Source organism: Haemorhous mexicanus, chromosome 24 (assembly GCF_027477595.1).
Source record: "Haemorhous mexicanus isolate bHaeMex1 chromosome 24, bHaeMex1.pri, whole genome shotgun sequence".
Taxonomy (NCBI): Eukaryota; Metazoa; Chordata; class Aves; order Passeriformes; family Fringillidae; genus Haemorhous; species Haemorhous mexicanus.
The window spans coordinates 6,179,777-6,204,979 of record NC_082364.1 but is presented as its reverse complement, the minus strand read 5'-3'; the positions used below and the strand labels follow the sequence as shown (position 1 = coordinate 6,204,979).

At 56.0% G+C, this 25,203-nt stretch overlaps 2 protein-coding genes across 8 annotated transcripts in view; both read right to left on the bottom strand.

The window, feature by feature from the left end:
• Positions 1–16,108, bottom strand: part of DIXDC1 (DIX domain containing 1) — a 30,741-nt gene extending 14,633 nt beyond the window's left edge. For 4 of the 7 annotated variants that reach the window (XM_059867090.1, XM_059867091.1, XM_059867093.1 and 1 more), the window contains exons 1-5: positions 15,841–16,108; positions 15,506–15,609; positions 2,383–2,512; positions 1,587–1,712; positions 490–730 (exon numbers count right to left, since the gene is read on the bottom strand). In XM_059867090.1, coding sequence (XP_059723073.1) covers positions 490–730; positions 1,587–1,712; positions 2,383–2,512; positions 15,506–15,609; positions 15,841–16,099 — 860 coding nt within the window. In that variant the 5' untranslated portion in view covers positions 16,100–16,108. Of the gene's footprint in view, positions 1–489; positions 731–1,586; positions 1,713–2,382; positions 2,513–12,057; positions 12,289–15,505; positions 15,610–15,840 lie in introns of those variants that run through there. The other 3 variants (XM_059867092.1, XM_059867095.1, XM_059867096.1) reach the window with 3 other exon arrangements.
• On the bottom strand, positions 16,081–23,629 carry C24H11orf52 (chromosome 24 C11orf52 homolog). The gene is made up of 4 exons (XM_059867098.1): positions 23,478–23,629; positions 19,376–19,416; positions 18,701–18,747; positions 16,081–18,440 (listed from the first exon to the last, which is right to left on the bottom strand). Exons 1-4 carry the CDS (start codon positions 23,507–23,509, stop codon positions 18,189–18,191), a joined length of 372 nt encoding a protein of 123 aa, XP_059723081.1. The 5' UTR covers positions 23,510–23,629; the 3' UTR covers positions 16,081–18,188.
• Between the last annotated feature and the right edge of the window lie 1,574 nt (positions 23,630–25,203).

The window sequence follows — 25,203 nt, the reverse complement described above, 5'->3', positions numbered from 1 at the left end:
CCTCAGAGCCAGCAGAACTGTGACTGGAGCTGAGCAGCAGCCATGAGATTGGTCAGCAGGAAAGTTATGTAAAAAGTAGAAAGTAAGGACAAACAGAACAATGGTCTGTGTATTAATGCTGGTCTAGAATAACTCCCTGAGCTGCAGAAAAGTTCATCTAGGGAGATATTAGGGAGTTTTAAGTTAATCCTGGAGCTCTGTGCTTTGTGTTTCAGGCTCACAGCAGGTGTTGGATTTGAAATCAGCCAGCATTGTTTAACCAAAGGTACCTGTGCTTACAGGGTGGGATGGAACCACTGTCAGTATAGAATATATCCTGTACAGATATAAATACTGTCAGCGTGCTTTGGCTTCGTGGGACTGGGCAAAAAACTTCTAAAGCGAGTTGGAACATTCAGTTCTTCTTCAGCTGCTGCTCTGGGAAAAAGAGACTTTCTAACTCATCTTGGAGTCACTCTGAGCAGCAGAGATCCCGAGAGCCAGCCTCACCTGTGCCTGTGCCTGAGCAGGTCCCGGCCGGAGTGCTGGACGTCCTGCCGGACATCGGCCAGCGCGGCCGCCGCCCCCTGCGCCACGGCGGCGGCCGAGCGCGGCCGGAGCCTGCCCGGGGGGGCTGCCCAGCTCCTGCCCCCCGAGCCGGGGCTGCCAGCCCTGCCAGAGCCCGGCTTGAAGTGAGCAGCCAAGGCCAGGATCAGCCTCATGGTGGATTTCAAGTTCCCCTCGATGATATCTGCGGAATGCAAACGTTCGGGTGGTTAACGGGGGTGCCGGCAGAGCTGTGGCTGCCCCAGGAGAAGTAAGGATAATGAAAGCCAGAGGGCTGGCCTGGCTCAGCCCTGGTGTGCAGGGCACTGCCAAGTGCCTGCCACCTCCAGAGCACAGCCCTGAGCCTCCCTTCATGGCCATTCCCAGCAGTTAATTACTGGACACATAATTACTGAGTGAAGCAGAGCAGTTACTGGGGATTGTCACTGACTTCACTGGCAGAGAATTCCCTTTTTTAAAACACTAAGGGCAGAACAGCGAGGCATTTCTCCACTGGTGGCATCCTGTGCCATCAGCTCTTTGCAGCCCCCTGCAAATGTAAATTAATCACATTTGGTGACATCACACCAGTGTTTTCCAGCACACTGATGTCATGGCAAAGATCAGCCACTCTCCCAGACCAAGATTTCCCAAAACAATTTAGTCAGAGCTGCTCAAAGTCCTGACTAAGCCACGCCACAGACATGTGACTGTGCGTTGTGTCTCCTCTCTGCTTCCAGCCCCTGGCTTCCAATGAACCACAAGTATTTTTCCATGTCTCCTTCCACTCCAGCAGGTTTATGTGTCCTTTTGGTGGAAGATTCCAAGCCTGTATTTTTCATTACACCACTACCTGGGCTTCTGAGTGCTCAGCAGCAGGAAAAATGTCGCTTTTTTTTTTCCTCTGCATTCCCCATCTTTCAACCCAAAAGCTTCACTAAACCAGAGGGGGAAAAAACCTCCGACTGCCCCACAAACTGACACCTGAATTTACCCATAAATGACCTGTTTGATAGAAAACAAAGGCAGAAACTGCTGAAATCCTCCCCAGGGCCACGCACCTTTAGCTGACGTCTGGTGCATGCGGATCTTTTTGGATGCCACGAACTGCAAGACTTTCTCCACATTTTCCTTCATCTCCTGCTGGCTGCTGGGCTTGAGCTCGATGCCACTCAGCTTCTCACCAGCTGAAGGGAGTGGAAAAGCTTTGTCAGAGGAGAGCTGAAGCTCTGGGCACTGCCAGAGGCATCGCTGGCACTGTTTTGGTCTCATGGCTGGGTGCTGCATGGGGCTCCTGGTGCTGCTTGACACGAGCCAGCACCAGGAGTGGCTGGGTTTGGGGCTGTGTTGGGATGATGGCAAGGTTTTGGGGGGCTGGAGCAGGATTCTGGCAGGATTCTGCCTCTTCCCAAAGGACTGAGCTCCTTGGAAAGGGCTCACCTGTGGGACAGACCCAGCTGGGAGGAGTTTGGAGAGCTGTCCCCCTCTGGGGCAGGGGCTGAGAGTGAGGAGGAAGGAGCAGCGAGGACAATGAGCTCACTGCAGCCCCAATCCCTGTCCCCCTGCCCAATGACATCAGCAAACAGGTCACTCTCCCCAAAACCCACCCCTAACTCCACGCCAGCCCCGTGGGAGCTCCCAGTGCCCCTGCCAGCTTTCCCCATCTGCTCCAACTGCCTCTGAGCCATAAGGGCTGTAATAGAATTGCCTTTGTGATCTGATTTGTGATTGTTTTCCTTCCCAGCCAGCTCTGCCACCCCCAGCAACATCTGCCCGACAGATGCCAGAGCCAGGGCAGCCCCTCCAGGCCAGAGCCAGAGCTGAGGGGGAAAAACAGGGCCAGATGGCAGCACTGACCTACAATCTCGATGAGCAGGGCAAGGGTGACCCCATCCCGCAGGTCCTGCCTCAGGTCCTGCACGGGCCTCACCCCCGGCTTCTTCTTCAGCTGGGAATTCACCCAGGCCACATAGGCCTGCAGCTGGTGCTGAAAGAGAAACCAGAGCGTTGGCATTGCAGGCATCTCTGCAGATTTTCTCCTGATTTTCACAGATCTCAGTGCCCTGCCCTGGGGCACACACAGCAGGGCTCTCCCCAGAGCCTGGCTGCCCTCCCTGCCTGCCTGGGGCAGCTCAGCCTGGCAGGAGGGACAGGACAGGAGCCCTGAGCTGGGCTCAGCTGACCCCAGAGCTTTGCATTTCACCTGCACTGGAGCTGACCCCAGAGCTTTGCATCTCACCTGCACTGGAGCTGACCCCAGAGCTTTGCATTTCACCTGCACTGGAGCTGACCCCAGAGCTTTGCATCTCACTTGCATTGGAGCTGACCCCACAGCTTTGCTTTTCACCTGCACTGGAGCTGACCCCAGAGCTTTGCATCTCACCTGCACTGGAGCTGACCCCAGAGCTTTGCATCTCACCTGCATTGGAGCTGACCCCAGAGCTTTGCATTTCACCTGCACTGGAGCTGACCCCAGAGCTTTGCATCTCACCTGCACTGGAGCTGACCCCAGAGCTTTGCATCTCACCTGCACTGGAGCTGACCCCATAGCTTTGCATTTCACCTGCACTGGAGCTGACCCCAGAGATTTGCATTTTACCTGCATTGGAGCTGACCCCAGAGCTTTGCATTTCACCTGCACTGGAGCTGACCCCAGAGCTTTGCATCTCACCTGCACTGGAGCTGACCCCATAGCTTTGCATTTTACCTGCACTGGAGCTGACCCCAGAGCTTTGCATTTCACCTGCACTGGAGCTGACCCCAGAGCTTTGCTTTTCACCTGCACTGGAGCTGACCCCAGAGCTTTGCATCTCACCTGCACTGGAGCTGACCCCAGAGCTTTGCATTTCACCTGCACTGGAGCTGACCCCAGAGCTTTGCATTTCCCCTGCACTGGAGCTGACCCCAGAGCTTTGCATTTTACCTGCACTGGAGCTGACCCCAGAGCTTTGCATCTCACCTGCACTGGAGCTGACCCCAGAGCTTTGCATTTTACCTGCACTGGAGCTGACCCCAGAGCTTTGCATTTCACCTGCACTGGAGCTGACCCCAGAGCTTTGCATCTCACCTGCATTGGAGCTGACCCCAGAGCTTTGCATTTCACCTGCACTGGAGCTGACCCCAGAGCTTTGCATTTCACCTGCACTGGAGCTGACCCCAGAGCTTTGCATTTCACCTGCACTGGAGCTGACCCCAGAGCTTTGCATCTCACCTGCACTGGAGCTGACCCCAGAGCTTTGCATTTCACCTGCACTGGAGCTGACCCCAGAGCTTTGCATTTCACCTGCACTGGAGCTGACCCCAGAGCTTTGCATTTCACCTGCACTGGAGCTGACCCCTGATCTTTGCATTTTACCTGCACTGGAGCTGACCCCTGATCTTTGCATTTTACCTGCATTGGAGCTGACCCCAGAGCTTTGCATCTCACCTGCACTGGAGCCGACCCCAGAGCTTTGCATTTCACCTGCACAGGAGCTGACCCCAGAGCTTTGCATCTCACCTGCATTGGAGCTGACCCCAGAGCTTTGCATCTCACCTGCACTGGAGCTGACCCCACAGCTTTGCATTTTACCTGCACTGGAGCCACACCAGCGCTGTCACCCCCTCGCTTGGGGAGTTTGCTCACTCTGTGTCCCACCCCCAGAGCAGGAACCCAGCGTGCAGGAGCAGGGAACCCTGATTATTTAACAATTTAACAATTGCCTGCCCATTTAACAACTCTGGGACGAGCAGGGGAGGTTTCCTGGAAGATCCAAGAGCCTCCCTCTGTAACAGTCCCAGCGAGGCTCGTTTGGAACACTGCACAGCCCCTCCACGGCCCGGGAGCTGCCTCAGCACTTCCAGTGGCCCAGATTCTATTCCTGCATGCAGGGAAGCTGCCTTGGGCCCTGGGAGCCAGGAACAGGGCCTGGCCAGCAGCTCAGGAGGGATGCTGTGGGAGGGAGAGACCAGGGAAACTCCAACTCAGACCAGGAAACTCCAACTCAGACCAGGGAAACTCAAATTTGGACCAGGAAAGCTCAAATTCAGACCAGGAAAGCTCAAATTCAGGTTCCTGGTCACTCTGAGGACCCACCTGGCACAGATGACCCCAAGGCCATGAGCAGATCCCAGTGACCTTTCCCTTTCCAGCCCCTCTCTGTAACCCTTGCAGGGCTGCTGCCAAGGCTGCAGTCCCCTGGGCCAGGGCTGCAGTGGGACAAACAAACTGATCCATTGATGGGATTACCTCTCTTTTCACTAAGCTCCCCCTGATTGTGCCCATGCAGCAGGTTTTAAGCCCCCATTCCATATGATCTCAGCAGTGCAGGCAGAGTTGATGCTTTTACAGCCCATCAAAGTCACAGCCTGGTCACAGCCTGGCTCTTAATTATCCTGACAGAGGAAATCCAGCTTGGATCACTCGTGGCTGGGTCAGAAAGGTGCCTGGGCCTGTGGGAGGCAGCTCTGCTCGCTCAGCACAGCCTGGGGGGCTGAAAGGGGCTGCCCTGGTGCCTCTGGGAGAAAAGGGAGCAGAAATGTCACGTCTGATCCATCTTTGCTGAGCAGACCTGGCCTGCCCTGGCCAGGGGCTCTGCAGCTTCTCCTGCTGAAGTGGCAGCAATGCCCAGCCCCACAAGTCTTTGTTTTGTGTTTTTCTAATCATTTTAGGGACTGGCACTGATTGCCCAAGGACACAGCCCCTCCCAGCCTGCAGAAAATCTGCAGTTTCTGGAGGAGTCTCTGTGGCTCTTCCACTTCTATCTCATTTAGAGGAAAAACCCTTTCACCAAGCAGTTTGTTTTCTGTTCCTCCTCTCAGAACATTCCTCGTGCATTCACAAAAAAAGAATTTTTGGCAAGATTTTAGTCTCTATCTCTTACAAGCAGGAGGAGGTTGCCACTGTTATTATTAGTAAAAACTGAAAAAAGCCATCCCTAAATCCCAGAGCAGTTACATTTTAAACAATGAGTATTAAAGGAGCCTTCTGAGGCAATGGAATTGGGATGTCAGCAGGACAGAGTCGTTTCATTCCCATGGCTGCTGTCATTCTGCAGACTAACACTTCATCTCCAGACTCACTTGGTTGGGTTTGGGTTTTTTCCATTCAACATCAGATTTTCCTGCAGACGTTCAGACAGTTGGCCTGAAGAGCATTTCCTAACTTTGTACCCAAAGTCCTGGCAGACTGAGGACTTCAGCAAGGGCCTTGGGTTGCTGCAGAACTCAGAAATGCAGGGAGGGAGCTGTCACTGGGAGCTGGCAGCTGAGGGGAGCATGTGACTGAACCTCCCAAGGAGATTTATCAGAAATAAAAGTTAAGTGACCTAAAAAAGGCCAAGTGCTGTGAGCTGCATGGAGGATGAAGGGACAAAGCCCCTGAGCTGCTCAGCAGAAACCCCAAGGGCAGATTTTGAAGCTGGAGAGTCCAAAATGTTTCACTTCTCCATCAGCAGGGGAACAACAAAGGGCACTGGGGGCTGCACCTTCAGCCCTTCAGCACAGCCACGAGCCCTCAGTGCTCACATTTCCACCTCTGACCCCACAGATTCAGCCCTCCAAAAAAAGTGAGAGATTTTTTTGTTTCACCCCCTCAGGATTTCGTTTGTTTCAAGCCCCAAGGCAGCTTCAGCACAGCCCTAAATATCATCCCAGCAGCGAGGTTTGCTGCTTGGGTGGGCACCATTCCTGCCACTACCCTGGGAAATACTCCAGGAATCAACTTCCAGCACAGGCAGGACAAAGATTTGCTGGGATGTGTCCTGCCCTGGGAGCAGCAGCTCTTCCCAGCCCACCAAAACCCTCCTGAGCCTGCAGTGCCCACAGGAATGCCCCAAACCCAGGGGCTGCACCCCCATGTGGGGCTGCAGGCATCACAGCCCCCACTCTCACACAGCTCTCAGCCAACAACATTCCAAAATAAAAGGTCTGGGAACAAACATGACACTCCTCAAGTGCTCCTGCTTCCCCTGCACTTCGGTTTGAGCCCAGCCTTGGAATTTTCAGGGCTCAGGCTGCCCAGCTCCTCACCAACACTTCTTCCAAGCCCAGAATTTTTCAGAGGAAAAGCAGCCTGCTGTGGGGTTTGCTCTACAGAACACACATTATTTAGGATTATGGTGGAGCTAAGCTTAATCCTGTTTACATTAACACAGCTTTGTGTTCCAAAAAAAGCCCCTTTTACCTGTACCTGGGGAAGAGCAGCTGTACCTGAGGGGAGCTGGAGCCCAGCTGGCTCCAGGCAGGGCTTTGTGGGGCGTTTTTGTCTTGCTCTGGAGCACTTTGCAGGGCAGGAGAAGGTTTTTAAAGCAAAGTGTTGGGGACTGCAGGACATCCCAGCAGAGTTCTACAGGCAAATTACAGGTTGGGAAATATGAGGTTTATTTTTACCTCTCTGGGATTAAAATATTGCACATTTTGGTGTTGAACAAATGGACAAAATCACTTTTCTAGCAAGGAGGGCCTGCCCTGCTCACTGTCATCTTCCAGTAGATCCTGTGACCCTGTTTCCTTCTAGAAACAGATCCCTTCTCTATTGATTTGATGAGCCTGAACCCATCCTTATCACTGGATTTAGAGAATCACCCTGCTAGGATGAGATTTTGGGGCCCAATAACCCTGCTAGGATGAGATTTTGGGGGCTCAATCACCCTGCTAGGATGAGGTTTTGGGGCTCAATCACCCTGCTAGGATGAGATTTTTGGGCTCTTTACACTGATTTCCCTTTGTGCCCTGCTTTGCTGAGCTGGAATCCATCATTACTGTTTGATTTAGGGAATTATCCTGCTAGGATGAGGTTTTTGGGGCTCAAATCACCCTGCTAGGATGAGGTTTTTGGGGCCCAATCATCCTGCTAGGATGAGGTTTTGGGGCCCAATCACCCTGCTAGGATGAGATTTTGGGCTCAATCACCCTGCTAGGATGAGATTTCTGGGGCTCTTCTCACCACTTTCCCTTTGTGGCCATGCCCAAGCCCCAGGGCTGGCAGCAAGAAGAGCCCTGGTGCTCCCAGGATGAGAGGAATTCCCTGTTCCTCCCCCCCAGAGCCCTGAACCAAAGGTCTGCAGCAGCCTGACTGCACCAGAGGTGCTGCTTGAGGCCCTGTGTGATTTCCAGGCTTTCTGGCATTCCCTTAATTAGATGGGGACTGTAATTTTCCTCCCAGCCTTCCTCCAGTTTGCTGATTAATTTTTTGTTGCTGCTCAAGGAGGCCTTTGTAGAAGCAGAAAGCACAAAGTCCCAAGCAAAGAAAATTATTTCCTCTGCTCTCAAAGGCAACAAAAGATTTTTTTTTCTCCTCTTAAAATTGATGCTTGAACGTGAATCAGGTTTTTCAATGTCCTGAGATGCATCCAACAGTGAAAACCACCCAGGTAGGGCCACAGTGGGGCCAGAATGACCAACAGCTCCCACAGGAGTTCTCCTTCATAAAACTCCTCATTTAAAGCAGGTGTTGATTTCCAGAGTGCCCAGCTCTCCAGCAGGAGGTGGGATTTCTGCCTGCAGAGTTCTCCACCTTTTCCTCAGTCCTTTCTTTACCCATCAACAGGAAGAGCTGAAGTGTAGGCAGCAAGGCCCAATTCCATCCAAACTCCCCAAATTATTTCTGCCACTTGGATTTTCTCTTCTTGTAAAGCCAAGAGGTGCCATGGCCCCTTCCAGAGTCATCCAGCTTCCAGTGCAGGGTGAAGTCATTCCCACCCGTGCCCAAATCCTGGCATTTCATTAATTTTGGGCTGTGAAAGGGCTTAGTAAGGAAATGGAAGATCCTGAAGGAGCAGCACCTCTCACCTGATGCTCAGCAGGTACCTGAGGCCCTTTTCCCTCCCAGGCAGAGCTTCTGTGCCAGCTACAGGCAAAAAATAAAGTACAAAACTGGCAAAGAGCTGAGCTTGGAGTGCAAAGAGGACTTTGGAGCACATGATTCACCCTGAGCTGTCAGGTCCAAGGTCTGCCCAAGCACTGACACATCCCCTGGTGCTCTGGGGAGGAAAAGGAGCAGTGTTCCTCCCTCAGCAGCATCCCCATCCCCAGGCAGGCACAGGCAGCTCTGAGAGGAGCCTCAGCTCCTCAGGACTCCAGAATCTGCAGGCAGGGGCTTTGCAGAGGGGAGGGACACCCAGGGAGCCCCCCTGGCCCAGGAGGAAAGCCCTAAAGGCACTTTTAGGACACAGAATTTTGGATTCCCTCTGCCATGGCTTGCTGGGAGTGTGGCATCCCCTTTTTCCTCTTTCTACCCAAAAAGCAGCTGCAATAATCTTCATGTTCCTGGGAAAATGGTTTGAAAAGCAGAAACCTGGGAGTGCCCCTGTGCAAATGCTCTGTAAGACACCCTGCCAAGGGACAGCCTGGCTTAGCCATCAAGGCAGGGATTGAGTCCCAACTGCTCCACCCTAATCCTATAGAGCAGCAAATGCCTGCTGAGGAGTCCCACTGCTGGCCAGGCACCAGGGTTTGGGGGAGAACTGACAGCAGGGCAAGGAAAGGTCTGCTAGAGCACATCTGGGGGTAAATCCAGCTGTGGGGAGCCCCAGCTGTGCTTTCTGCCTGTGCTGGAGCCTTGGAGGGGTTTCAGGGCAGCTCAGTCAGGTCAGACACCCTGCAAAGGCTCCAAGGGTTCCTCAGCCCCAGCTGCCTGCCCGTGGCTTCACCAGGGGGGGAAGGTGTGGAATGCTGCCAGCCTCACCCCAAACCACAGCTGGGTGATGAACCAGCACCTCTGGAGCTCGGGGTGTGCTGGGAGGGATTCACTGCCCCGGAGGGAGCGCTGGGGCTGAGCAGGATGAGGGAGCCAGAAGTCAAACCAGCTCTCCATGGCGAATCCTATTAATCCTATAAATAGCCCTGGCGGCAGGAGAGGGTGAGTGCCAGCTCCTCGTGTGACATCACCCAGCTGAGACCTTTTGGTCACACATCAGCACCTTGCCCCGAGGGGAGCAGAGCCAGAAAATGACCCCAAACAGAGAAAGGAACCAAAATCAGCCCCAGGGCATTGCCGGGGTGAGGAGACACAGATCACAGGCAGCAGGGCACCTCCACCCACCCAGGGTGAAGGAGAGGGTGTGGGAAATGCAGGAATCACCCAGTGAGCTGAGAACCAGGGGAATTCCCCATGGAACACCTGGTGAGGGGCAGAAGAGCCCTGCAGCACTTCTGGGGGGCAGGAGCAGCTCCCAGCCCCGAAATGGGGGAGGTTTCCCCCCGTGGGCAGGTGAGCCTGCATTGAACCCTGCCCTGCTTGCCAAACAACCTCTGCCTGGGCCCTGCAAGTCTCCCTGTCCCCTCTGGAATGGATTGTTTGTCCAACATGATCTCGGGGGGGGAATGAAAATAGCTATTTTAAATGACTCACTGCACACAGGCAGCCACATAATTAAGTTTGCCACAGGAAATGATCCTCCAGCTCGAAAAAGAGAAGGTGTGTTACTGTTCAAATGCAGCCTGGAGCTGCCAGCCTCACTTGTGACACATTTCTCTGTGCCCCATCTGTTTTCAAGAGCTGACAGAAGTGTCAGCACATAAATAAACTGCATTTCCCCCAGGAAAGGGAACAGGCTGGGGCCACATGGACAGAGTCAGAGCAGATGAGACCCCTCTCTGTGGTTCCCTTTCATTATAAACTCCTGCTTTTAGCAGCCACACATCCCCAGGGCCCCCTCCAGCTGTGGGATTGAATTATTTATCTGGAGAAGTCCCCACAAACAGCAGGGAGACACCTTCAAGGCAGGGCAGGCCATTAATGAGGGGCTTTAATGCCCACGGGGGGGATTTTGCTGCATCTCAACATCAAACAAAACCATCCTGGCTTCAGATGTCTGCAGGTGACAGCGTCCACGAGGGCTCTGGCTCTGCAAGGGAAGGGGAAAAAGGGAAATAAACCGGCCTGAAGTGACAATTCAGCAATTTCGGGGTGCCTGGAGCAGGATGGGATTCCTCACATGGTGGAGAAAGCCGGAGTGCAGCAGGACAATGCTGCTGCCTGCTCCAGCACTAATTAGGGATAATTGGGCTGCTGAGGTGCCCTGAGTCAGAGGGGATGGAGAGGGAGGGGGAAGAGGAGCAAGGGGACAAAGGAACCGCCCGGAGGCTCTTGGCTGTGTCGGGTTTGGTCAGCACCAGGCGTGGGCTCACAATTCCACGTTAATTTCTGTGTAAATAAACACCCAAACAGGCAAACAGAGCCGGGCAGGACGCAGAGCTGGGGGTCACAGCAAGGATGGAGTGAGAGCTCCTCTCCCATTTCCAGAGCCCGGGCTGTGATGCGCGTCCTGGCAAATCCCAGGTCCTCCCCTTGCTAAACCCATTTTAGTTTTACTTTTGTTGGAGCGCGTGTGGAGGCAGAGATCCCGAGAATCTCTTTTTTTTTCTGGTGGCAGAGGCAAGTTTCTTCCACAGCTGAGCTGCCCGTGGGTAAAACCAGCCAGGACCAGGCACTGAACGTCGCTGGGGTCTGCTCCCATCATTGATTACTTATTAATAAATAAGTTACTAATTGTGCCTGAGGAGGATGTGCTGCCCCCGAGCACAGGAAGTGCGAGCTCGATCTAAACCCAGACCTTGGCTGGCTAAAAACGAGCCTGACACTGCGAGGAGGAGGAGGAGGAGGAGGAGGGGATGGAGAGATTCCAGCCCAAGGAGCGCTGGGGCCGCCCTGGAGCCGAGGCAGGCTCAGGTTTCGCCCCCAGTTTGGTTTTCCCGGATTCGGGCAGCCCAGCAGGGATGGCCAGGGTTAATTTTCTGTGGATAACGGGCTCGGGGAGGCACAGCACGGCTGAGGAGTCACCCAACACTAAACAGAATTCAGTTCTGCGCTCTGAGAAAGAATAACCCCCCCCAAATAGAGATAAAATAGCAGCAGCTCTGGGGTTCCAGCAAATCCCCCTCAGTTTTTGTTCCTTTTCAACTCACAGACGGCAGATCGTGCTCCAGCACGGGCTGCCCGGGCATTATAAATATCCATAAATACCCAACAAAATTCATTTTTTGTGCCCCCCAGAGAGGGAGGTCCCACTGCTGTCGCCACCCAGCCGCGGGATTCCATCTCCGCAGTTTCTTGGGGCACGTCCTTAGTTTTCAATTCATTACTCAGCTAGCGGAATAGGCGAATAAAGAACACTTTGAAAATTACATTTTCCCCACCAAGTTGCATTCCAGTCCCCCGGGGATTCAATGTACAGAAAAGATGGGGGGAAAGCCCCAAACCAGCTCTTGGCCAGCCTCTCCCAAGCAATGCGAGCCCGCAGAGCGGAGTTACAGCCCCCAGCCCCGGACACCGCACATCCCTGGGCAGGGCGCTGGGTTTTACACCACCAACGCTCCCCGCAGCCTCCAGCAGTTTGTGTTATTTACCGGGACAGCGGCAAGGCAGCGAGGAGAGCACAAACCCCCCCGAGCTGCTCCAAGCCCGCCTGTAAAACCGGCCACGAACTCCTCCCCGAACTCCTGCTCAGCGCAGCCCCCCAGGAACCTCGCTGGTTCCCCCCATTTCTGCCCCGCAATTCCGCACAAAACCCCTCTGCCTTCCTCCCGGGGAAGCTCGGGACGTGGCGTTACCTCGGTGAAGCCCTCCTGAAGGATATCCAGCAGATTGCCCCTGGCCAGGCAGGCGAGCATCGTCCCGGGGGGCTCAGGGGCTGCGGGGCTGCGCTCCCGCCGCCTCGGGCCGCCTCTCCCTCCTCTTCCTCCCGAGCACAAAGGCCGGGAGCTCATGGGGAAGGGCTCTCATGGTCCCATCTGTGCAGCCCGGGCAGAGCGGAGCCGGAGCTCGGCTCGCTTTGGGCATGCTCGGCGGGAGGAGGGAGCGCTCGGGCAGAGATGTCACTCGGTTGTCACGGCAACGCCGCGGCTTTACGAGATGCAGGCGCGGGGAAAACATCTGAAACCCATTTCCAGCCAAAAGCAAAAAAAATCCCCCAAAAAAACCAACACACAACCATCCCCAAACCCGCTGTGGAAATGAGATTTTTCAAACCCGCCATCCACAGGGAGCTCTGCTTGGTGCGGGGGGAGAGAGGAGGAGGAGGAGGAGGAAGGGAGGGAGGTGATGCCTTGCACGGGGAGCAGAGCCCTGAGAGAAGATCGCTCTGCAGCCACAGGAAGCTGCAAGCCAGGCCACGGCGGCTGGGAGGTTTGTAAGTTTGAACATTGCATTTTTCAATTGAAAACAAACAACAAAACCCCAAACCCGAGAGAAAACGTTCAAACAAGGAAACACAACCCCCAGCTCGTTCTCCACACCAAGAAGAGCGCCCCTCACAGAAATAAGTATCGAGTGTCCCCAGGCTGCCTCTCGGAGTTGGTGTCACCTTGCAGGAAGTGCCCAGGGGGAGGAAAACCAGGAGAATGAAAGCGGAGTGGGTGAAACCCTCGGGCAGGGGCTCTGCCAGCTCTGACCCCGCTGCCCTCGGCTTCCAGAATGTCCTGCCAGGCATTTCTGAGCGTGAGACCCAGCTAAAAACAAACTTTTAACTTTTTTTTTTTTTCTGCCTGCCTAAGTGTTGAAGCATCCCGAGGAAAAATCAATGGCACAATTTCACAATTTTAGCCTGGCACAGGTAAAATACAGAAAGAGGAGCAACAGGTCGCTCCCCTCTGTAACGAGCCCGAGAGGAGGCGGTTCCCTCTCCTCCCGTTTTAAATTATTCACGTTTGCTCTCTCTGCTTCTCCTAATTCCGTGGGAGTGGAGATTTTTATGTTTTCATCGCTTCTAATGCCACATCTGTTAAGCAAAACAACAGATTACAGCGAGGCTTTGCACAAAGCCTCGTAAGCTGGAGCTGCTGGGGGGTTGGAGCCTTGATCCCGTTTACTTTTGAGCTTCAAAATGCCATTAAATAAATATTTAACCCCATTTTTTAATGCAATTGAGTAGCTTATGCCTGTGCAATTCCAATAAAATTTTGTGGGAAAACGAAGTGGTTCCCCCATGAGACAAAAAGCGACCTAATTTTGAAGGGAAAACCAACAAAACACACTCTGAGCTTCCAGTGTGGACTTTAAAATGCTCCTCTTGACTAATAATTTATTACATATATTTATATTTATTGCATTATATATATTTACCACCTGGTTTTTACATGGCAAACACACATTCCTAGGGGATTTGTAATAAAACAAGGAAGGATTTTGAGATTTTTGGGCTGATCAAGAAGAGCTGGGACTGAAATCTGGGATGCAGGGGCTCCCTTTCATCCCACCTCCCTCCTGCAGAGCTCCCTCCTGCCCCAACTCCATCCCAGCAAAGGCAAAAATGTTCCAAATGTTCTCTTTTCCCTGCCAGGCTCAGGTACAGCCCGGCTCAGAGGTTTTCTCATCAAAGATTTGTTCTGCAGGAGCTTTCTTCTCTCTGCCAGGGAATAAAACCAGGCTGGACACGCTGAGCCATTCTCCTGTCCATTGTGGGGACACAAATGGGGCTGGCGTGGGTGTGGGGGCTAAAAATAACTTCTAAAAATTAAATTCCACTTCTCCCTTTGTGTTTGGCTCTGAAGTTTCAGCTGCTGGTGGCAGGGGTTGTGTTTTGCTGTCAGTTTTACACCCAGTGCTGCCTTTGCAAGAAGCCTCTCACGAATGGGAAAGATGCTCCAGAATTCTCCCTGAATTTTCCCCAGGGAATCCTCTGCCCAGTGAGTCCAACCCCATCAGGGCAGGGACACCCAAAGGACGCCCCAGCAGCTGCCCCTGGGCTGAGTGACCTCCCAGCCCAGCCCAGGCGTGGTGGCACTGGGGCTGGTGGCATTGCCACCTCCTGGCCGCTTCCAGCATGACCCCAGCCCTTGTCCTTGCACGCTGAAATCGGGGCTGGGGGGAAGAAAACAGAAGAGGAATTCCTGGGTCAGGAATAATTACAGTCTCAAGCATCCGTTTTCTCTCTCTGGTAGCACAATAGCAAAAATAATTTCCTGAGACTGGGGCTGACTTGTTCATTACAGAGAGAGATCCAAGAGACCCACACAGGGCTGGTGCAGGACAGACTGACAGCCAGGGCCCCAGCCAGGGGACAGGAATTCCTGGGTGAGGAATTCCTGGGTCAGGAATTCACCCGTGGGGTTTGTGGGGCCGAGAGTGCAGCGAGAACCCAAAGAGCTGCCCAAGGCCACGGCTGCACTGGTGTCACCAACCCCAAACCCTCCTGGAGCACCACAAGGGACAGAGAGGACACCACAAGGGACAGAAGGGACACCAAAAAGGGACAAAAAGGACACCAAAAGGGACAGAAAGGACACCAAAAAGGGACAGAAAGGACACCACAAGGGACAGAAAGGACACCAAAAAGGGACAGAAAGGACACCAAAAGGGACAAAAAGGACACCACAAGGGACAGAAAGGACACCACAAAGGACAGAAAAGACACCAGAAAGGGACAGAAAGGACACCACAAGGGACAGAAAGGACACCAGAAAGGGACAGAAAAGACACCAGAAAGGGACAGAAAGGACACCACAAGGGACAGAAAGGACACCACAAGGGACAGAAAGGACACCAGAAAGGGACAGAAAAGACACCAAAAAGGGACAGAAAGGACACCAAAAAGGGACAGAAAGGACACCAGAAAGGGACAGAAAGGACACCACAAGGGACAGAAAGGACACCAAAAAGGGACAGAAAGGACACCACAAGGGACAGAAAGGACACCAAAAGGGACAGAAAGGACACCAAAAAGGACAGAAAGGACACCAAAAAGGGACAGAAAGGACACCACAAGGGACAGAAAGGACACCAAAAGGGACAAAAAGGACACCAAAAAGGGACAGAGAGGACACCACAAGGGACAGAAGGGACACCACAAGGGACAGAAAGGACACCACAAGGGACAGAAAGGACACCAGAAAGGGACAGAAAGGACACCAAAAAGGGACAGAAAGGACACCAGAAAGGGACAGAAAGGACACCAGAAAGGGACAGAAAGGACACCAAAAGGGACAGAAAGGACACCACAAAGGACAGAAAGGACACCAGAAAGGGACAGAAAGGACACCAAAAAGGCTGCTGGAAACTCACCGAGGGCGCAGGAGGCTGAGGGGGGTGACAGGGCCTGGAGCCCATCAGAGTCCCCATGCTGGATGTCACCTCAGGGCCAGGGGAGGGTCCCAGCACTCCTGAGCCTGAGGGGAAAAGCAAATCCATCAGGGATTTGGGATGGGATGGGATGGGATGGGGATGGGATGGGATGGGGTGGGATGGGATGGGATGGGATGGGATGGGATGGGATGGGATGGGATGGGATGGGATGGGATGGGATGGGATGGGGATGGGATGGGATAGGATGGGGATGGGGATGCGGTGGGATGCAGTGGGATGCGGTGGGATGGGGTGCGGTGGGTTTCGGTATGTACCTGTACCAGGACCCGCACTCCCGGCCCTACCTACTCCGGCGCGCGTCTCCGGTTGCCACGGGAACGGGGGCGGGATGGCGCTGGCTCCGCCCTGGGATCGAGGGGCCGGGATCGGGATCGGGATCGGGATCGGAGCCAGCTCGGGGGAGCCCCTGCCCAGCCCTGCACCGCCGCCCTGGAGCGGGACCCTGCGTGTCCCCCCAGCCCCGCAAAGCCTCGCCCAAAGCGTGGATTCCTCACTTAAAACCGAATATCGCATCTTTAATGGCACATCAACACGCGTTTGGCACACACGGCAGCCGCGGGCAGCGCAGATTTCAATATTCAGTGCAAAAACCGAGTCCTTCAAAAAATCTCTATTGCAGAACACGCGGCTTCCACAATTCCCCGCGGAAAACCTGGGAAAAGTCACGGGAATGGCAGCGTGGAATTGTCTCCAGGTTGAGCATGGAATTGTCCTTAGGATGAGCGTGAAATTGTCCTTAGGATGAGTGTGGAATTGTCCTTAGGATGAGCGTGGAATTGTCCTTAGGATGAGCGTGAAATTGTCTCTTGGAATTGTCCTTAGGATGAGCGTGGAATTGTCCTTAGGATGAGCGTGGAATTGTCTCTTGGATTTGTCCTTAGGATGAGCTGTACTTCCAGGAGCAGCCCGAGGGTGGTGTGGAAGCTGGAGCTCCTCGGGGAATGGGAGATAAAGAACCATTCCAGGGGCTCGGGCACTCATTAAAACACGCAGGGAAATGGGAAGATTGGTCCTCAAACACTCCCACCTTGGCAAACACTGCCCGGAGCAGCTTTTTCACCACGAGCAGGAATTCCTTCGTGCTTTTCCCACCCAGCCGAGCTATAAACTGCAGAGTTCTGTGTGTTTATACAAGGAACCATCTCTAAAGGCTGCCAGTGACTGGGGCTGCCCCAGAATCTGCTCTGCAGGCCCTGACTGAGGAGCAGAATGTGCCAGGCCTTGCTTTAGTGCCTGCAGGGTTTGGGGAGCCCTGGTGCCCTGCCAGGGCTGCCCAGTTTGGACCATTGCTACACTGAATTATTTCAAATCCACAAGCAGAGGTGGAGCTGAGAGCCCCACGGGTGTGTGCTCCGTGTCACTGGGGTTTACAACCAGGGCTGACAGCACAAAATGAGGGAAAAGTGGAGGCAAAGTCCAAAGTCTTCTCTGAAGCTGCCCAGGGCTCATTCCCAGTACCCCAGGCAGCTGCTGGACGTGGAGAACTGCCCTAAAAACAGGCACTGATCTGCAGCTGAACTGCCAATTTCCCCTTGTTTCACTTCCAGTCAGAGCCAGGAGCTCACTCCTCACCTGTTTGCACAGAGGAGTGAGGATGCACCTCTGAACAGCCCAGCAGTGACAGAAATCATTCTGTACCCTCCTAATTCTGCATTTCTGGCTGCCAGCTGCTGTGCATGGCTGTACAACACTGATTTTGGGGCAAGGGGATGCACCCAGGGCCTGGCTGCACCTCCAGGAGAGCAGATCCTGCTGGAGGTCTCCTCTCCTCACAGCACCACCCCTGTGTCACTCTGCATGCTCAGAGCTCTAGCACTGACACAAAACCCACACCAGAACCTCCCTTTAGTCCTCAATTCCTGAATCCCAAGGGCAGCACCAGAACCTCCCCTTAGTGCTGAATTCCTGAATCCCAAGGGCAGCCCCAAAACCTCCCTTCAGTGCTGAATTCCTGAATTCCCAAGGGCAGCCCCAGAACCTCCCTTAGTGCTGAATTCCTGAATTCCCCCAGCCCAAAACCTCCCCTTAGTGCTGAATTCCTGAATTCCTGAATCCCCAAGGGCAGCCCCAGACCCTCCCCTTAGTGCTGAATTCCTGCAGCTCTCCCCAAGGCTGGGGCTGTGCCCCCGCAGGGATTTTCTGCCTGCAGCCCTGAGCCTGCCCCAGCCCAGCAGCAGCTCTGCCACCTGGCAGGGCTGGCAGGGGCTGGGTGCCAGCTCCAGGGGCAGCTCCCGAGGGGAGGAGGCGTTTTTGGCCAGCAGAATCAGACGGGAACCTCCCCAGTGAGAATGTCTGACTCTTGCCTGCCTTGGCTTTGGGCAAGGCAGCGTGGCCGAGGCTCCAGCGCTGCCACAGGGGCACCTCCAGCCCTTCACTGGCAAAATCCAGGGGGTTCCCCCCAGGAATTTGGGCTCTAGCTCACAGCAGCAGCCCTTTGTGGGGCTCTCTCCTCCTCCCCTGCCCGCAGTGTCTCCTCCTTGCCCGGGTTTGGGTGGCAGAGGTGCTGACACCTCTCCCACCTCTCAGACACGAGGTTTCCTCAGCCCTGCAGCTGTGAGCTCCCTTTTCCTGCTGAAGGAGGAGGACGAGGCCACGGCGTCTGTCACACCAAGGTCCCATTTTTGCTGTCGTACTTGAGCCTGGCCCTGGGGAAGTTGAGCGTGGCGTACTCGGTGGCGTTCTGCAGCTGCAGGCTCCTCACCTCGGCCGCCGAGCGCTGCCGGGCCCTGCAGAACACCTGGATGTCGGCGTAGTGGATGCTCTCCTCCTGCTGGACACCCCTGGCTCTGCTCACCGTGGCATAGACAGGGACATCTGGGACGTCCTCGTACGTGGGGACTGCTGATGTGACAGCCTGGGCAGAGAGAGAGAAACTTCTGGGCTTTCTGCCTTTTTAAGCAGACAAAGAATAATTTGGTCACTCCATCAACAGGGGACACATTCCTAGAGACAGGGGGCAAAAGAAGTGGGCAAAGCCATGGGCACAGTGCCCGGGTTAGAGGCTGCCCAGCAGGAGAGGATTCTTGGCTCTGAATTCTGCCCCGTGTCCCCCCAGCCCAGGGCAGCTCTGTCTCCCCAACACACACTCAGGAAAACCCTCTGGGAAGTTTTTACCTTCCTGCCAGGCTGCTGCTGCTGAGCCTCCTGCCTCACATGAGCTCCTGCAAAAGAAACACCAGGGATCAGCTCCAACCAGTTTGCTGTTCCACCTTGGGATGCAGCAGCGCTGGGTGGGCTCTCCCTGCTGGGCACAAATCAGATTTCCACCTCCTCTGACTCCCAAGAAGAAAGGCTGGGCTTGTTTCTTGGGGAAAAATGAGTTTTCTCCCAGGATGGCAGCAGGCTGTGCACCACAGAGCTCTTGGCAGGAGCCACAGGCCCAGCACAGAGAGCTTCTTGTCAGGCCCTTGGAGCAGTCAGAGCCACTTTGAACTTCGTTGTTTCCTCTCTGCCTGGCAAACATGTTTTGCCCAGCACGGTCCAAAGGCCACAGGACACAGCTTGAGGAATGCCCTTGACCCTGGGAGTGCTGTCAGACAGATGTTTGCAGCTCCTGCCCTGCTGGGGAGCACTCAGGGGTGTTTTGGGGAGGGACGTGGTGTTCCTAAAGGCACTGCTGAAGTCCCTTCCCTCCCCACATCCCGTGGCACATCACCCTCCTTGCTTTAAGATTTAGAGAAATTCTGCCTCCAGCTCCTCCTGAGGAAGGTTAAGTGCAAAAGGAGAGTGGGAGGGGATGTCACCTCCCCAGGGGCTCTGTCACTCCACAGCACTGCCACACATCCTTACCTTGCTTTTCTTTCTTCCTTTTGAAGGGTGAAGGACATTTCCTGAAATCAGAGAGACACATCAGCCCTGAAAATCCCAAACCTCTGCCCCCCAAAGCAGCCCAGACCCCACCTGGGGTACAGGGAGTGGGACAGACCCGAGGAGAGCCAGCCAGGAGCCCCGGTGACCCTTGCAGGGGAGGTGTCCAAAGGGGATGCATGTCCTCCTTCTGAGGCCCACCACACCCCCCAGCCACCCCAGCTCTCCCTCCTGCCCCAGCAGCATCCCCAGGAATGGGAGCTCCTCTCCCTGGAGCTTTGCACTTCTCCATTTTTCTCCATTTCTGATCTCAGCTCTGAGGCACAGACTGCAGGGCATGAGCCCAGCTGGCACCAACCCTCCTTTTTGGGCACCAACCCCTCCTTTGGGGTCACCAACCCCTCCTTTGGGGTCACCAACCCCTCCTTTGGGGTCACCAACCTCTCCTTTGGGGTCACCAACCCCTCCTTTGGGGGCACCAACCCCTCCTTTGGGGTCACCAACCCTCCTTTTTGGGCACCAACCCCTCCTTTGGGGTCACCAACCCTCCTTTGGGGGCACCAACCCCTCCTTTGGGGTCACCAACCCTCCTTTGGGGTCACCAACCCCTCCTTTGGGGGCACCAACCCCTCCTTTGGGGTCACCAACCCCTCCTTTTTGGGCACCAACCCCTCCTTTGGGGTCACCAACCCCTCCTTTTTGGGCACCAACCCCTCCTTTTGGGGGCACCAACCCTCCTTTGGGGTCACCAACCCCTCTTTTGGGGTCACCAACCCTCCTTTGGGGGCACCACCCCTCCTTTGGGGGCACCAACCCTCCTTTTTGGGCACCAACCCTCCTTTTTGGGCACCAACCCCTCCTTTGGGGTCAGCTGCTCTGCCAGCCCCTGTCCCTGGGACAGGGAGCAGCTGTCTGAGTGCTGGCCCAGGGAGCAGCTGTCTGAGTGCAGCTTCCAGACACTTTTCCTGTTCTCAGGGTTCCACTTAGAACAGAACCAAACCAAACAAGCTCTGCCCTCGCCACGAGCCAAACCAAACCCTCCCTCAGCTGTGTGAGCAGAGAGGGACGGGCCAAGCACAGGAGAGGACAGGAGCCAAATCCATCCCAGCTGTGCCAGCAGAGCCTGGAGCTGAGCTCCTGCAGGCTGGGCCTGGCAGAGGGGACTGGTGTCCCCCTCTGGGACAGATGCACGGAGGAAATGGCAGCTCAGAGGGCAGGGGAGCAGCTGCAGCCCTTGTCTGGCCCCTCCTGCCCACACACGGAGCTGGGGGGCTCCCAGGGGGCTGTGGCAGTGCCCTGGATGGGGCTCTGGGGAAGGAATGCTGTGTGTGCCCCAGGCTGAGCCTTGGCCGGGCACAGAGCAGTGCCCCGGGCAGGGCCGTGCCTGTGCCAGCTCTGCCAGGCAGCACAGGCTGTGCAGCCGTGCCCTGGCACTGCAGAGGGAAAACAAAAACCCCTGGGAATGCAGGCAGGGAGCTCCAGAATGGCCAGGAATGATTAACCAGGACTGGGCAGGCACTGGCAGCTTTGGGCAAGGCAGCGTGGCTGAGGCTCCAGTGCTGCCACAGGGGCACCTGCAGCCCTTCACAGGCAAAATTTGGGGGGCTCCTGCCAGGAGTTTGGGCTCTAACTCACAGCAGCAGCCCTTTGTGGGGCTCTCACAGCCTCCTCCTCCTCCCCTGCTTCAGTGTCTCCTCCTTGCCCAGGTTTGTGTGGCAGAGCACTTCCCTTCCTGCCAGCACCCAGAAAAGGAGGGTTTCACCAAACCAGCACCTTTGGGGCATTTCCCTTCCTGCCAGCACCCAGAAAAGGAGGGTTTCAGCAGAGCAGCACCTTTGGGACACTTCCTGCCAGCACCCAGGCACACAGGTTTCACCAAACCAGCACCTTTAGGGACACTTCCCTTCCTGCCAGCACCCAGAAAAGGAGGGTTTCACCAAACCAGCACCTTTGGGACACTTCCCTTCCTGCCAGCACGCAGAAAAGGAGGGTTTCAGCAGAGCAGCACCTCGGGGGCAGGGGCAGCAGGGTCCCTGCCCTCCCTGGGGCAGGCAGGCTCTGGGCTGGCATTCCAGGCTGCTCCCTCAGTGGAGGAGCACTGCGGGCAGGGTGTGGGCTGCAGCTATTCCTGTCTGCAGGACAATGCCAGCCAGGCATCTCCCCGGGAATGGGGACACGTGTGGCACGGGAAATGGGAGCAGGGAAAGCTCTCCCCTGCTCTCCAAAGCGGGTCAGGCTGCTGGAGCTGCCAGCCTGAGAGCTGAGAGAGCTCTCCAGGGCAGCACCCACAGCCCTGCTCCTGCACTGCTGCCTGCCCCCTCCCCGTGCCAAGGCCAGGCTGATCCCTGCCCCACACAATCCTGGGGCCTGGATTTGGGCAGCTGGCCCTGTCTGTGCCACCTTAGTGCCACTTTAATGGCCAGAGCCCGGGCCTGCCCTGCCTGGGGCAGAGGAATCCAGACCCGAGGGCACAATTCCTTCATCAATGACTCCCCAGACAGAATCAATTTGCTGTGACAGCTTTTCTCTACAGACCTCAGCCTGTGCCCCAGGCATGCCCTGATCGAGCCCTTGCCTGCTGATGCCCTGAAATGAAAAATGGGAGCTTTGGTGCGTGGCCACCTTTCCACCTCCCACCTTCAACTCCTATTCTGAAATCCCAAACTCCTCAAGGCTCAGGGCTTGGAAGAGCCTCACTGTCCTCAGCTCCTGAGCCTTCCTCCACTAGGTGATGCTGTGCCTCTTGGAATTATTAAAAACTGGACACATTTCTCGCACTTTGAACAAACGCCCTCGGAGCTTCGTCTGAAATTCATGGCTCTTCCCCTGGCAGAGCTGAAGATGTTCCCACTTGGCATCGAGTGCTGCCCTTTCTCTGTGAGCAGGAGGTGCAGGGCACAGCAGGAGCCAGGAGGGATTGAAGTGCCACCCTCCCTCCCTCCCTCCCTCCCAGGGAGAAAGAGCCACAGCATCTCAGAAACGTGCCCAGGATTCCCTGACCAGAAATATAAAGCACTGGAATGCTCTTCCCAGGGAGGTGGTGGAATCACCATCTCTGGAGGTGTTTAAAAAGAGTGGCCATGGCCCTTGGTGCTGTGGTCTGGTTGAGGTGTCAGGGCGTGGATTGGACTGGATGATCTCAGAAGTCTCTTCCAACCTCATTGTTCTGTGATTCTGTGAAATAAACCCCGGACAGACGGGGACAGGGAGAGGGGCTGGGACGGCTGAGGGCAGGACGGGGTGGCTGAACCCCCCTTTGTCCCAGGGGCCCCTCAAAGGGACACCTTGTGGGAGCTCTGGCAGGAGCACAGCGACGATTTGAGGACAACCATTTGGCATTTCCCAGCTCCTTCCCAGCCCCGAGCTGCCGCTCCTGTCCGGGCTGAGATGTGACAACCCCGCCTTGTCCCCGAGCCCCGGGCACCTGAACAGCCCTGCCACCGTGCCCACCTGTCCGTGCCAGGCAGGTGCAGGGCTCAGAGCCCTGGGCAGCCCAGCCCAGGGGCACAGAGCCCTGCCCAGCCCAGGGGCACAGAGCCCAGCCCAGGGGCACAGAGCCCAGCACAGGGGCACAGAGCCCTGCCCGGCACAGGGGCACAGAGCCCTGCCCGGCACAGGGGCACAGAGCCCTGCCCAGCCCAGCCCAGGGGCACAGAGCCCTGCCCAGCACAGGGGCACAGAGCCCTGCCCAGCACAGGGGCACAGAGCCCTGCCCAGGGGCACAGAGCCCTGCCCAGCACAGGGGCACAGAGCCCTGCCCAGCACAGGGGCACAGAGCCCAGCCCAGCACAGGGGCACAGAGCCCAGCCCAGCACAGGGGCACAGAGCCCTGCCCATCACAGGGGCACAGAGCCCTGCCCGGCACAGGGGCACAGAGCCCAGCCCAGCACAGGGGCACAGAGCCCTGCCCTGCCCAGCACAGGGGCACAGAGCCCTGCCCGGCACAGGGGCACAGAGCCCTGCCCTGCCCAGCACAGGGGCACAGAGCCCTGCCCAGCCCAGCACAGGGGCACAGAGCTCCCGGACGCTGCCGGTGCCCGGTGCCCGTGCCCGGTGCCCGCGGTGCCCGGTGTCCCGCACTCACCAGCGCCGGCCGCAGCCGCACAGGTTGCCCATGGCGCTCCCTCCTTCCCCGCCGAGCCCGAGCGCTCCCCGGGCAGGCTGAGCTCGTATTTCCTGGTTCCTGCTCGGCCCCTGGCTCTCGGGGAGTGTCCCCAGTGTCGGGTTTCGGAGCGCTGGCCCCGTGTGCCATCTACCGGAGCTGTGCCCCGCTCCCGGCGGGACGGGGAGCGCTGGCCGCGTCCCCGGGCTGAGCCACCCCTGCGGCTCAAACTCGGCTTTGTCCCTCCCAGGATGAGCCACCAGACTCAGCCAAGCCCTCAATTGCTCGTTTATTAGGTTTATTTATTTATTTAATTAATAAGTTTATTCCAGTCCACATTGGGTTTGCCATCCAGCCATGGTTCCGAGGCTCGGGAAGCGCTGTTCCCCCGGGATTATCAGGATCCTTGTGGGAGTTGAGACCCTTGCTGGAGACTTTTATAATAGTTCCGTCGTTAACACCAACTCCGGCTGTTCCAGAACAGTTTTGCGGTCCGAACCTGGCGAAGATGACACTGCGTTGCATCTCCTCTCCTCTGAAGGTCGCTGTTCTTGCCGTCCCTCTGTCCCCACAGAAGGACGAAGGAGGGACTTCAGACAAAAGAAGAAGCCCCAGGGTGGGAGCTCGGGGCTGCTCCTGCTGCCCGTCCTCGCACCCCGAGGAACACTGTGCCATGTGTGGCATCGCCTGGGAACCAGTTTTTGTGCCATCACCAGGCCACAGTTTTCCTCGGGGTGCGAGGACTCCAGGATTTCCTGGAGTTCTCTCTCAGTGAGGTCTGCTGCTGCTGCCCCACGGCCTCAGGGACAGTGGAAATCCACTTTCTTTCAAGCTGCCTGGATAAGAGAGTTCAGTTCTGTGCCTCTGAGAGTGGCAGGGTCCCAGGAGAGCCCCCAGAGCCTTAAGGAGCTGCAGAGCAGCACTCAGGGGCAGCCCCAGAGGGGCAGACAGGAACATTTCACCTTCATTTCCCTCTGTGCCCTGCTGAGAGCCCCTCAGACTGGCCAGCCTGAGTGACCAGAGCCCTGAGGGCTGCACCTGAGGGCTGGGTCATTGCTGGGACCTGGTCTCAGGCAGGTCAAAGAGAACAGATCCTCCTGGATGATGCCATTTTAGTGTCATTCTTGAGCAGTAACTCTGACCCAGCAACCAGCCCCAGCTCTGTGCAGGTCGGATCCCTCCAGGGGTGCCCCACAATGGGGTGAGCATTAATTCACCTTTCTGTGACAGGAGCTGGCCCTGCTTCCTGCCCAGGTGCAGCCAGGCTCTCAGCCAGGCTCAGAGCCCCAGTCACCCCCTGGCCAAGAGCACAGCAAAGCCAGGAGTGGCAGAAGGAGAAGGATTCTGCTTTGGAAGGGTCACAGCTGGCTCTGGGTGAGCAGCACTGTGACCTGCCTTGCTCTGACACCGCTCCTCAGCTTGGGGCTGGAGAAACACCACGGAATTGGGGATTGGATCCGTGCAGCCAGCTGGGATTCAGGGCTGGCCCGTGCTCTGCAGAGCCCAGGTGTCCCCAGGAGCCTGTCCCTGCCTGGGAAGTGCAGACTCGGTGTCTCTGGCCTTGCCACAGACACTGTTGTTTTAATGAGCCAGCGTCTGTTGTGATTCCTGGGATAACTCGGCCTTTGTTGCTTTGTGGGGAAGGAGCAAAAAAAACCGGCTGGGAGCCTGTTCCCATCGGCGTCTCACAAACACTGGAGCTGCCGCT